Source organism: Urocampus carinirostris, chromosome 18 (genome assembly GCF_059441175.1).
Source record: "Urocampus carinirostris isolate Australia breed hairy pipefish chromosome 18, RoL_Ucar_1.0, whole genome shotgun sequence".
In the NCBI taxonomy this organism is placed as follows: Eukaryota; Metazoa; Chordata; class Actinopteri; order Syngnathiformes; family Syngnathidae; genus Urocampus; species Urocampus carinirostris.
Window position 1 is genome coordinate 2,982,493 of NC_142366.1, and position 13,905 is coordinate 2,996,397.

The 13,905-nt window shown below is 42.8% G+C and overlaps 1 protein-coding gene across 6 annotated transcripts in view; it reads left to right on the forward strand.

Annotated features, from left to right (window-relative positions):
- slc4a2b (solute carrier family 4 member 2b) overlaps positions 1–13,905 on the forward strand; it is a 98,644-nt gene that overhangs the window by 66,514 nt on the left and 18,225 nt on the right. For all 6 annotated transcript variants that reach the window (XM_088322744.1, XM_088322741.1, XM_088322743.1 and 3 more), the window contains 5 exons: positions 1,690–1,825; positions 1,961–2,162; positions 5,776–5,881; positions 5,960–6,144; positions 8,128–8,338. In XM_088322744.1, coding sequence (XP_088178870.1) covers positions 1,690–1,825; positions 1,961–2,162; positions 5,776–5,881; positions 5,960–6,144; positions 8,128–8,338 — 840 coding nt within the window. The remainder of the gene's footprint in view (positions 1–1,689; positions 1,826–1,960; positions 2,163–5,775; positions 5,882–5,959; positions 6,145–8,127; positions 8,339–13,905) is intronic.

The following is a 13,905-nucleotide window of genomic DNA, read 5'->3' on the forward strand; positions in this document are numbered from 1 at the left end:
GAGCTGGCCGGCCTTCTAAACTGAGCGATCGGGGAAGAAGGGCCTTAGTCAGGGAGGTGACCAAGAACCTGATGGTCACTCTGTCAGAGCTCCAGGGTTCCTCTGTGGAAAGAGGAGAGCCTTCCAGAAGAACAACCATCTCTGCAGCAATCCACCAATCAGGCCTGTATGGTAGAGTGGCCAGACGAAAGCCTGGAACATGGAAGCCCGTCTGGAATTTGCCAAAAAGCACCTGAATGACTCTCAGACCATGAGAAAAAAAATTCTCTGGTCTGATGAGACAAAGATTAAACTCTTTGGTGTAAATGCCAGGCGCCATGTTTGGAGGAAATCAGGCACCGCTCATCACCAGGCCAATACCATCCCTACAGTGAAGCATGGTGGTGGCAGCATCATGCTGTGGGGATGTTATTCAGCAGCAGGAACTGGCAGACTAGTCAGGATAGAAGGAAAAATGAATGCAGCAATATATGGAGATATCCTGTATGGAAACCTGCTCCAGAGCGCTCTTGACCTCAGGCTGGGGCGAAGGTTCATTTTTCAGCAAGACAATGACCCAAAGCACACAGCCAAGATCTCAAAATATTGGCTTGAAAACCACTCCGTGAATGTCCTGGAGTGGCCCAGCCAGAGTCCAGACTTGAATCTGATCGAACATCTCTGGAGAGATCTGAAAATGGCTGTGCACAAACGTCTCCCATCCAACCTGATTGAGCTTGAGACAAAGAAGAATAGGCAAAACTGCCTAAAGATAGGTGTGCTAAACTTGTGGGATCATATTCAAAAAGACTTGAGGCTGTATTTGCTGCCAAAGGTGGATCAACAAAGTATTAAGCAAAGGCTGTGAATACTTATGTAAATGTGATTTCTTAGTTTTCTATTTTTAATAAATTTAAAAAAAGTAAAAAAAAAAAAAAAAAAAACTTTTTCACATTGTCATAATGGAGTATTTTGTGTAGAATTTTGAGATAAGAGATTAAATTAATACAATTTGGAATGAGGCTGTAACATAACAAAATGTGTAAAAAGTGAAGCGCTTTGAATACTTTCCGGATGCACTGTAGGTTTCAGAAAAGGAGATGTTGTAATTTTGGCCTATGCAGTTGTTTAGCACTTTTACTAATTAAGGGCTAGTTTAGATTCAATTTATTGCTCCCCTTACGGCAGTGCTTCGCAATTACTTTTCTGTCACGCCACCCTCGGTAGGAGAAAGCCAACCTGCATTAATCCCAGAACATATCGTGGTGGTTGAGCAACGGCAGGGAATGAAAAGAAAAGTAGGGTAAACGAAAGCAAAAAAGGAGAATGAAGAAAAAGAAAAAGGAATTAAAGAGGAAAACATACATTTTCCTTTTATAATTTTTTTCTTATTTATTCCTGTTCTAGTTTTTGCCCTCTTTAAATTTTTTTCATTTTCTTTATTTTTTTGTCCTTTTAATCTTTTATTTATGTATTTTTCCATATTTTGTTATCTATTCTTTTCAAAAGTAATAAAGTGCATTTTGGTTAATTTTAGTGTCCGTATTTTGTCTTCTTCCATTGTGCTTTTAGCACTCGTTTTCGGTGGCGTAACAGAATACAGCAACATCCAGTGGGAAAATAATACACATTGTCCCTCTAACTTTCATATTGGGGCGAGGGCCTCCATCATTATCCTGGGGACTAGTAAACTGCCTCTGGTTTTTGAAGGTGCGGTGCTGCTGGACCTGGACCAGAAAACGCTTCCAGGTATCGCCCACCAAGTGGTGGAGAAGATGATAATTTCCGACCAGATCAAAGCCGAGGATCGCGCCAATGTCCTGAGGGCCCTGCTCCTCAAGCACAGGTGAGCGCCCATCACATCAACCCCTCGCCGCGTTCATTTCCTGCCGCCAAATTCCACAAAGATTAAAAAATTGTCAAAGGTTGTCTGAAAGAATGCCGCCGGCCTAATCTTTTTGCCTTGCCACTTTCCTTGCAGCCACCCAAGCGACGACAAGGAGCACAGCAGCCCCTTCCCCAGGAACATTTCGGCCGCGAGCCTTGGCAGCATCAAACACCACGGACACGGTGCCAACCACGCCCATCCGCCCGAAGGTTCCGTCACCGAGCCGCTGATGAGCAACGTGCACGCTGCGGGCGATTGCGACGTTCACATTGACGTGGAAAAGAACAATGTGCAGGTGTGCTTAGGGTTTCAAATCTTTATTTTACAGCTGGAGAGTCTAGTTACTTCCTGTGAATGAATTTTGAGTCTTTCGAAGCGTTCGCAGAGTCAGTGGTTGGAAAAGGTTAGGGGAAATGGATTTGTGACAGTGTAGTTCCTCTACAAAAATGTGCGACCAGATTAAAGTAATTTATTGACAATGTAAACTATGAAGACATTTAAAATGCATTTGTGTTATAGTTTTCAAAGTCCAAGTCATTATCAAGTACACTGAAAGTCATGTTTTCCTCGATGTGCGTTCCTTTACACCTTAAGGAAGACTTTGTTTTCTCCATTCTCTAAAGTTCGTTTCTGGTACTATGAGTAAAACAGTGTGATATCTATTGGTAAAATCAAATGCCTTTCCATATGTCATTTGTATCGGTCTAGCAGTGAGGACTCATCGCTCTCACCTTCACGACCCAGGTTTGATTCCCATTAATCCAATTTTTTCCGGTAGCTTCGGGTAGCTCCGTCACCCAAACTGAGTTTTTTTTTCAGGTAAAATAAAATGAGTGGTTGTCATGGTTAAAACTTGAGATTGTAGGAGAATAAAGAAAGAACACACTCTGAATCGGAGATTACTTTTTTTATAGCCTTTCTATTGGAGGTGCGTCCCACTGAGCTCTCCCCTAGGTCTGTTTCCAAGATCGACTCAGAGAGAAAATCACACCCTCCCAATGGCTAGAGACTCATTTATTGAAAAACACAAAAATGAAACAACACTTCTGATTCGTTTAAACGAGATTACATGAACACAGGAAAGGAATCTAATTGGTTTAGACAGTAATCACATGTTTTAAATGTAGTGTATAATGTTGGTCGCTAGAAGGCATGCAAATATATTAAATGACCTATAAGAATAGTGAACCTTTGTAACCCAAAAGGTACAATGCGTCTCTGGGAAATCAAATCAAAGCAAAGCCAAAAGGGAGGCAAACTCTTTTCCGCACGTCCGAGGACCAGAGCGAAGGCCATCTTGATTAATAGTCAGCGGGCCCCAAGAGGGTACAATTGTAAGCTCTCCTCCGGACTTCTCAGCATCAAAAGGAAGGCCATCTTAATTAATAGTTAGTGGGATCCAAGAGGATACAATTGTTGCAAGAGTACGAACGGCACCAGAATATAATCTTTGGCCTTGTTAAGGCACTTTTGATCATACAATGGCTTATATAAACTATAATCAAACTATAATTTCCTTTACAGTGGTATACACAAATAAATACAGTACATTTATTTACATGAAGAAAAAAGTTTTACTTAAAGAAAAAATATTACTAGGTTAATGCTAACATGACGTTTAACAGATTCCTTAACCGCCTGGATGGTCGAGGCACCACCTCCTGTGGGGTGAAAAGTTATCCAAATATGTATTTATTTGAGTCTGATTTTTGTGTTGTATTTCCACAAAAAAACCTAAATAGAATCGCTCTGTTGAAATGAAATCCTTAGAATTTTGTCCTCTCGTACATAAAAGAACAGTTATGATTTATAAAACCTCCAAATTAAACCCCCCAAAATATAAAGACATTTTATACATCCTTCAGAAATAGGACATTTTGTTGCATATAATGACAAAGACATTTTGGAAAAAAATTATTTATAGAAGTACAGAACAGATTTTTTTGTTTTTTTTGTCATAACCTAAAAAACATGTGGTTGTACTTTACAAAAGAACCCCAAATACCTTAGTCTCTTTTGTTCAAGGGACAGTGTTTTAAAAACTAAGCAAAAATATATCAACTGTATAAATGTCCATTTAAAAAAAATACTTTCAAGTCAAGAAATTTGCTTTTTTCTTTTACATTATTTAAGCCTCACCTATGTGGAGCTGACCAAATTGTTCACCATTTAGAAGCAAATGCATGGGGCACAAATATTATTACCCCCAAAAATATTCGACACAGCACTAATGGACAATAAACATTTGCAACAGCACATCCAGCATCAGCTTACATCAGATTTCGTTATTTTAAACAATAGACAGGCAGCTCCCTTCTAGAAGTTCCTTATTATAAAAAAGTTCAACATTCAAATGAGTTAAAAGTTCACACAATGCTATCATAATTGAGTAGTATTATAGATTTATTTTTTTTCTATTCATTTCATGCATACTTTTACTTTATTATTGGTAGAATACCAGCTCGGTAGCCTAGATGGTAGGGCGCCCGCTCCGAGACTGGGAGGTCGCTGGTTTAAGCCTCGGCAGAGCCATACCTAAGACTTACAACATTGGTACTCATTGCCTCCCTGCTTGGCACTCTGCATTAAGGGTTGTAATTGGGGGGTTTGGTCACCTAATGACTCCCAACACAGCAGTTGGGTCTAAAATGGCAGCGCCCTGTCTGGCTGCGGCTGCATCGGCTCGCTACAGTTTAACTGTACTGGTCAGGTGTATCGACATTTCGTTCATTGTGCATGGTTACAAAGAATGACAACAAAAGTAAATTCTATTCTTCTACTCTATTCTTTCAAAGACGCCCAAAAATCTGTCTATTTTTTGGGGGGGGGGTTTCGTTTTTCCTCGTTTTTCCTGCTTCTTTCTTTCTTCTTTTTCATCCTTTTACTTTTATTTTATTTTTTCCTTGTGTTTCGTTTTCCCTACATCCACTTTTCTTTGGGTGGGCAGGGCGTATCTGTCCGTGGGCACTGCGCACCCTGCCCCCCTCTGGTAACGCCCCTGGCCTTACATAAAGGGAGCTGCCATCTTGCTGCTAGGGTTACCCAAATACCTCAAAAAGGCAGTGTCCCAGTGTTTTTCATAGATGTGTTTCACGATTATCTTTTTTTTTTTAACGTATCGTTTATTCTTGTATTTTATAGTTCATTTGTTGTTGCACTCTAAAGGCAATATTTTTAATAAGACATAATATGTCATGCAGGGATTCAGTTTAAAGTTGCTTAGTATAAACAACTTCAGAGTGAAAAAATAAATGTTATGATAATTAAGTAAGATAATAGCTTTTTCAAAATTTTATTTATTTTGTGCTGAAAATCAAATGATTATTAGTAATATAATGACCAATATCTGTCTTTTTCCGGCTTTTTTCTTTTTCATTCATTTCCTTTTTTCCTTTTATTTTCATCTGTTTTTCTTTTTTCCTAGCTTTTAATTTTTTTTTTTGTTCCTCTTTTTATTTTTTCCTGCTTGCTTTCTTTTTTCACGTTTCCTTTTCTTTTTTATTCTTTGTTTTTTCTCCCAGATTTTTACTTTTTTTCTTGTTTTATTATTTGTCCTTATTTTCTCTCTTTTTATGTTTTATTTTTTCTGCTTTTCTTTTTTTTCTCTATTCTTTTTATGCTTTATTTTTCTAGCTTTCTTTTCTTACTCTTTTTCTTATTTTTCCCTCTTTTTTTGTTTCCTTTACCCCTGTTTTTTATTTCTTTATTCTTGCTTTAATGTTTTTCATTTTTTCTCAATTTTTCATTTTTTTTCTTTTTTTTCATTTGTTTGTCTTTTTTTCAGACTGGCCTGACCACTAAATCCACTTGTCTTTTCGTGGGCAGAGCATGTCTAACCGCCCCACTTCTGGTAATGCCCCTGAACCAGGCTAAGACTGAAACTCACTAAAATCTATATTACTCTGTAGAAAGAGGCCAACATCGCATCAGGCTTGCATCGCTCTAAGTCCAAGCACGAGCTGAAGCTCCTGGAGAAGATTCCAGAAAACGCTGAGGCTACCGTAGTCCTTGTGGGTGAGTCATCCACTTCAAAGCCAGTGAGTAACAGGGAACTCATCTTCTGATCCATTGAGCATTTGCACTTGCTTCCAGGCAGTGTGGACTTCCTGGAGCAGCCCACTATGGCATTTGTGCGGCTGCAAGAGGCCGTGGAGTTGGAGTCCGTTTTGGAGGTTCCGGTGCCCGTCCGCTTCCTCTTTGTTCTCCTTGGGCCTGCTACCTCCAGCATGGACTACCACCAGATAGGACGCTCCATCTCCACGCTCATGTCTGATAAGGTACGTTGTGAGAGATACGGTTGATCCCCGACGAGCCTTATCAAGTTTTCACTTTGCTGTGTGGAATGCGATGGGGTTTTTTTTTGTCCGTCTTTCCAGTATTTTCCTCATTTTGCGACATAAACCACAAAGGATTTTGCGGTGCTTGTTCATATGACAAAATGCGTCACTAAGATGCCCGTTTGCTATTGTTCGACGTCATATAAAATGTCAGGTCAAGTCACATTTATGTGTATGTCCCTTAAAAGGATACCCAAATACTAAAACATAGAAAATGTGAGAAAATAGTACGTTTTTTTTGCACAATATCTATATACAGTATATGTCATTGGTATATTCCGAGAGATTCCTTCTAAAGAACTTTTGTCTTGTCTTTGACTTCCTGAGCTCTGACGTCATGTGAAGAACACCAGCACCCTTGCAAACCAGTCACCATATTGGTTTATGTGTTTATTAGTCAAAAATGTTTTGAGTGTTTTAAGCAAAGTTTTGGTAATTTTTGTGGAGGATGCCTAGGCATTGTGTCGCAGGTGGGTGCAGCAATGGTACAACGAATGGTGAACAGCTGAAATGGGGCCGACTGGCATAAATACTCTGACACACGGGCTAAACCAGCCGGGACACAGCAAGCTAGCCGGCTGCTAAGAAAAGCTAACTGGAACTCATCTGCAGAAAAACTGGAGGCTGGTCATCCCAAATCATGCAGTAAAGAGTCAGGTTAACCAGCCAACAATGAAAAAAAACAATTTCGGCAACAAACACGAACCCAGCCGGGGAAAAAACAAGTAGCAGGGCAGGCTAGCCAGCTGGCCGACTACTTACGGGGCTAACAAGAAAACCTTTGGGAGCTATCTGGACAATATTATATCAATTGCAAGACACGCGGTGAAATATACAAAAGGAAAAGTTACAACTACGTGCTTAGAAAAAAAACGCACTCTGTACAAGACCAACACACGCAACTCTGACAAAACAGTCACAAGTCCCCTAGCGACACGGTAAGCAAAGTTCTAATCACTCCAAACAAAAATGAGCGCTATGCATCTGCCGATTACTCCAATTGCCATCTGTTTTTTATCGGGACCCACCATTGTTTTGGTCCTTGTTGTGTTTTGGTGACGTCACAGCTCTAGAGGATATGAGGTCAGACTGTCTACTTTGAGAATTAATTTCTCTATATCAATGGAGCGTAGAATATCATTGAACATATCTGCATGGATTTGAGGAGGAACACTACACGTTCTGTGCCGAAATCAATTTTAAAGAAAGATCTTTTCTAATACCTTTAAACACAAACTGTCTCAAAGGACCTAACCCGAGATTGTTTTAGAAGCCAATGGGGCCGGACAATCAAAGTGGAGCAAGCTAGATACATAAATGGCCCCTCATCATGATTAATACATAGCCATGAATGTTTCAATTGTGATTACTAACTCCATGTTATCAGACTTTGTTGTAAACCGCTGAACATTTTTGGGCTATGTGATGAGACCCGGATACGTCACGGAACTGTCCGTTAGGAGGCGCAGTTATTTCACTTTTTCCAAAAGCCTGAGCTCTTTGGCTGGGGTCGATGTTAAAACGGAGCGATAATGTGAATATCGGTTCTGTTATTCTTGAAGTATGGGTTGTACATCCAAGAAACAAGTTTGTTTTCTGTCTGTGTTGGTTAATAAAAACAAAAAAAAGATGAATAGGAAAAATTAAACATGAAAACGTGGTCCCGACTAAACAAAGGCATACGTAGTCCGATAATCCAACAGGGAACGAAGAAGGTCTTTGAAAAGAAAAAGGGAAAAGGTGTTAGGGGGTCATGATGTGTCTTTAAACAAAGAAGTGAAAAAGAAAAATTGAGTAGTAGTTGTTGTGATTGGCTTATTTGCTCTACAAGCTCTTAGCTACGCAAAATGAATTCATGTTATATGCCTGTATTAAGGTTTTTCATTTCTTTAATTAATATTCCCAATCTAAATGTGCATGCAGGCGTTCCACGAGGCAGCCTACCTAGCAGACGAGCGGCAGGATCTGCTGAACGCCATCAATTGCTTTCTGGACTGCAGTATCGTGCTTCCACCATCAGAAGTGGGCGGCGATGAGCTCCTGCGCTCAGTGGCCAGCTTTCAGCGAGAGATGATGCGCAAACGGGAAGAGGGCAAGATGCTGGCAGATGAACCCAAAAGCCTGGAAGAGAAAGGTATGCGTTGACATCTGTAGCTGTCCCAGGCTGTGAATGAGATTACAGTACTGTCAGTTTAGGGCTAAAAGCCGCTACTGTTTTCTTCATTTTAAACACTGTGTGGCTTACAACACGATGCAACTTAGCCTTTTTTTTTTCTTTTTTTTTTTGCAAGCCCTATTTTCGCAAAGTGTCGGCAGCAACTTTGGAAGTTAGACTTCCCCTCTCGATTGACACCTTTTTCAGCCAATTAGCAGGCTTTTTTACGGTACACAGCCCACATTGGCCTATACGGGCCTGTTGGATAAAACTAATATCGGCTCCAATAGGTCCGAATATGTTCAGCAAGTAGTAACCAAATTGAATGATGATTGACACATTGGTTAGCCATTAAAATTTCTAATTAAAATGTATTCCATTTTCTGGGTGTTTTTTCAAAGTGGAGCCGAAAATAACGTGTGCAAGGGGATTCGTGATTTATTTTTATGCACCGTTATGCGCAAGTGTGCACAATACTTAAGAGAAAGAAATCGAAAAAGAAAAAAATAAGTGTGTGAAGCCCTTTGAGACTCTTTTTTGATTAAGGGCTATACAATTAAACATGACTTGAGGAAAGAGAAGTCAAACACGTTGCCTAAAAGATTGGCCAAAGTAAAATACACATTTTCAAACATATTCGTGTAGTAAAGTAGTCGTCTCTAAATGGCCACCTTTAGAAACGCCTAAAACTACCCTTGGAAAACTATGTAAAATACAATGTTTAGTTTTTAAAATTGTGATCAAATTTGACAAGGTACCAGGTAAGGCTTCAAACTACTGTCTCACCTGTTTTCCAGCCAAGATGCCAATTCTACAGTCATCTGCAGGCATTTAATTGCAAAAACATTTAGGCGAGAATAAAAAAGTATTTCGGTGTGTTCCAACTCTGTTTACTCAATGTTGGTTGCACTTGCGGAGATCATTTCAGTTTGGGACAAAACTTCATAGTCTTACAGTACCTTTCCAAAGAGACCAAGACCACTTCGCAGTAAATGACTCGAGGGGGATGTGGCAGGGTCTACAATACATCACAAACTACAGAGGCAACAACCTGGTGACTGTTAAGGCTGATGCTTCTCCAGTTCCGGATTTTAACCAGTTCTTTGCCCGCCTTGAAGCTGGAAGGCCACCAGCAGTCACACCACATCCACCAACAACCAGTAGCAACACACTGACACTTCAGGAGCATGAAGTAAGACGTGTGCTGAGAACCGTAAACCTCAGGAAGGTAGCTGGCCCAGATGGAGTTTGAGTGGCCTGGTTTCTTCAGTAAACCAAGGTGTATGCTTCTTAGGGGCCAGTCACACAGCTGTTTGCGGCTGAATCACGGCTAAAATTTTGCGTTTTTTTTTTGCCCGTGGTTGCCCGCGATGGAAAATGCGCAAAATTGGCCAACCCGCTGTTCATCGGTGGTATGCCCGCAAAACAGACGCCGGCGACTGTTCCGCTTCCTCATCGCGTCATTTTTGCGTCATTTTCTCGTGTGGACAACGGGTATAAAAGCTCCCGAGCCGGTGTTGTGCCCAAATCCGACTCCTACGCAACACAACCAACCCCCCCACCCCCTCGCGTGAACGCGCATTCTGCTGCGATCGCTTTTGACTTTTTCATCCGCGTTAACGAACGCATTTTGTAGAATACGATCGCACTTTGTTTAAATAAACGCGTTATATAGACTAAGATCTCCCAATTGTTATAATTAGCTCGCTTTATTGTTTTAATAAGCGTTTTATATAGAATACGATCGCTTTTGTTGGAAGCGCAGCAGAATGCGCGTTCACGCGAGGGGGGGAGGATTTACCGTTCGATTACGTTCACAACAAAAACAAAGACAGAATGGTTTAAGTTGTATTACATTCCCAGCAAATGCAAGACGAAGTGGTTTTGGTTATATGTTCGCCATTACATTCCCTAAAAGTGAGATAAAACGAGGTAAAAGTGGTTGTAGTAGCGAGGGGATGCAAATCTCGGCAGGGATGCATTTCTCGGATAACACCGGGCTGTAGAAATCACAACCGCTCAAGACACAGTCCCGTGAAGATCAAGATTTCAAGCTATGGCATAATATTTATTTTATTATCTTGAAAAGAAATGTCAAGAAATAAAAATGGATTAAGACGAGGTCACTACGCTGACGGGGATCCATGTTCACCCCCTTGACGTCTCGAGCACAACTGACGTGTGCTCGGCAAATCGCGCTGTATATACGCAGAGAAAGGCGTTTGACCGTCACACGCGTAACACGCTAATTTCACGTAATAACCGCGATACAGGCGCAGAACATGCTCGGATACCATGCTCCACCCACGATTACCCGCTGAAATTTCCCGTCCTACCCATGTGTAACCACGCCGCGGCCAGAGCACGTCGTTCCGCATCATTACCTCGTGTTGACCACGTGTGCGGCACGCGGTTTAACACGTGCTCCAACTTTTGAGCAGCTCAAAACTTTTTCGCGCGGCCAACCGCGTGTGAATTTCCGACCGCGAGTAAAGCACTGCTGTATCTCGTCTATATGGCGGTCTCAAAACGTCCGACAGCGCCCAACAGCGTCTGCTTCACGGACAGAAATTTCTGGCCGTGGTTCAGCCTCGATACGCTCGTGAAAGGCTGTGTACCCGCGCTCTGAAGAATTGAGCAGCGCAAAACTTTTTCGCGCTGCCACCCGCGCGCGAATTTCCGACTGCGTGTTAAGCACTGCTGTATCTCGTCTGTATGGCGATCTCAAAGCGTCCAATAGCGTCCGCCTCATAGGCAGAAATTTCTGGCCGTGATTCAGCCGCAAATGTCTGTGTGACCGGCCCCTTAGGTCGAGATTTATGCCTTAGGGGTGCCACAAAATCAAGAACATTAACCAAGGCGGTATTGAAGTCATTTGTAAGCGAGTCAACAGACCCAGTGTATGAAGAGAAGGCCGCAGTTACTGTAGGTATTAGTTCTTTTAAAGCTAATGCCGTTACAGGGCGGATAATGCTACTACTAAAGCCTAAATTTTCCTTATCACAGTAAAGATTAAACAGCACCTCACACACCGATAGTGATCAGAGATGGCATGAGGATACGCTAGCACTGTAACCTTTGAGGATACTACACCCTGGGTCAGAACAAGATTTATAGTGTTCCCATCTTTATGAGTGGGCACATCAACTATTTGATTAAAACTAAATGTAACACTCAGTGACTTAAAAGCAATCGCAAGTGAATTTGATGGGGAGTTCATTAAAATCACCAATAATACTTTCCGTTATAATAGCAACACCGCCACCTTTTTTGCATGGTCGTGCCAAGTGCGAACTCACAAAGTTAGGGGGAGGAGCCTCATTTAGCACTACAAACTCATTTGGTTTCAACCCTGTCTCACTAAGGCCAATAAGGTTAAGATTGTGTTCATTAATAAGGTCATTGACAAGTACAGTGGTTCGACGTTCGCGGCTTCAGAGCTTCACGGTCTGTTTTGCAGATTTTCACTTTTTGCGGGAATCCCCCTCGGCTGACGACCCTAGCACGGCGCGCTGTTCTTGTTTCCCGGCGCGCAGTTTCGGTGCAGCTTCCGCTTCACCACCCCCTCTAACCCCACAGTTCCCCCCAGCTACCCTTTTCCCCCGCGGCCGCCCATCTGTCGGCCGGGGCCATCAAGGGCCATGTAGAGCCATCGCAGCCCGGGCGGGAGACGCCGGCCTCCGCGCCGAGCGCCCGACCTGCTCGGCTTGTCGCAGTGTCGTGCGTATCAGGCCCGAAAGTACCCGCACCGCGGGTTAGTGGCTCGCTCGCATAAGCGACCGAACGGCACCCGCGGTGCGGTGCAAGTATAAACCCTGTCGTGAATTTGTCTCCGATTGTCCCGGGCGGACGTAATATCGCCCAGCTGTACGACTCTTAGCGGTGGATCACTCGGCTCGTGCGTCAATGAAGAACGCAGCTGGCTGCGAGAACTAATGTGATTTGCAGCTGCGATTGGCCGGCAACCAGTTCAGGGTGTCCCCTGCCCACTGCCCGGAGATGGCTGGGATGGGCTCCTGGGTCTTGTGCCTTGCATGGCGGCAGATGCGGCCCGAATTCCATACCACAGGAATTTTGTTGACAGGTGGAGTAACAGGATGACTAGCGGTATTTTTTCTCCCTCCTCGTCTAATAAGGGATAATCAGAAGTAAGTAGCACAGACGAAGATGCTATAGAAGAGTACAGATCAGGGTGTGGTGTGCAGGCAATGGAGCGCTCTAAACTACAAAAACTATGTGAATTGCATGAATCTAGCATAGCGCTAGTTAGCTCTAGCGATAGACTCCACACCCGTGGTTACAGGTTCACTAATCACCTGTGACCTGGCCTGCACTAGTGTACCCTGTCATGGAAGACTTAAACAGTACTCTATATTTTTATAAAGAGTGAGAGCACCTTCCCAGTTAGGGTGAAGGCCGTCTCTCCTCAGCAGGTTAGGTCGGCTTCAGAAAGCAGGCCAGTTATCCACATACCTAAATCCCTGATGACTACAGAAACTTGCCAGCCACAGGTTTAGCGAGACTAGTCTGCTAAACCTCTCATCATTGCCATTTGCGGGCAAGGGGCTAGAGACAATTACTCGATGCCGACTCATCTCTCTGGCGAGATTACAGGTCCTAGCAACATTTTTCTTTGTAATCTCAGATTGCTTCATTTTAGTATCATTATAGCAGAAGTGAATGACTATAATCGGTGTAGCTAGCCCTGTCCTGGTGACTAGATTTGCATGTCAGCTCCCTCAAATTAGCCTCAATGTCTGGTGCTCTGGCCCCAGAAATGCACCGTGGCTGGAGTGCTAAGCTTTATGTTACGGGTGATGGAGTCACCTATAACTAGGGTGCGGGAGCCAGTAGACCGCGGTGGAGTGGGACTAGCTAGGGGGCTGAATTTATTACATGTCTGGATTGGCTCACCGCGAATAGCATGCTTCTTAGGGCTAATGTTAACCGGACTAACTGGTTCGCTACAACCCACACTAGCAGTGGTGTCCGCGGCAACTAACATTTTCCTTTTAAACTGCTCTAGCTTACGGACACGTTGCTCTAGAAGGGATAACTGCCTACAGAAGCGGGAGCAACCTTTACAACAACCCATACTTACTTGTGAGCAGTCAGAAGCCGAGCAGCGTCTTTGCAGCCGGGGCAGGGGTTGCTCCTTCACCTGCGATCGGCAGCAGCGCGACAATAAACAAATGCGCGCGGCACTTACCTTATGCCAATTGTCCGAGATACTTACCTGAAACTTTTCAGCTGTTCAAGATAAAAAAAATCTCAGTCGAGAATTCTGATATAGCAGAAATCTGAATCGATCTCGTAGTCGCGACGACGTGAGCAACACAAAACTGCCGCCACTCCACTCTTTTGCTGAATCAGCGGGGAAATGTCCAGTCAGAAATGCTTTAACACTGGTTAGCAGCTGTCCAATTAATCAACTTTACAGGAGTCAATATTAATTAAATCGGTAAAACATATATGCAGGAGTCCGACAATTCATTGTAGATACTGACATTTGTTCCTAACTAAGGAAGGGTACACTATAATTATCG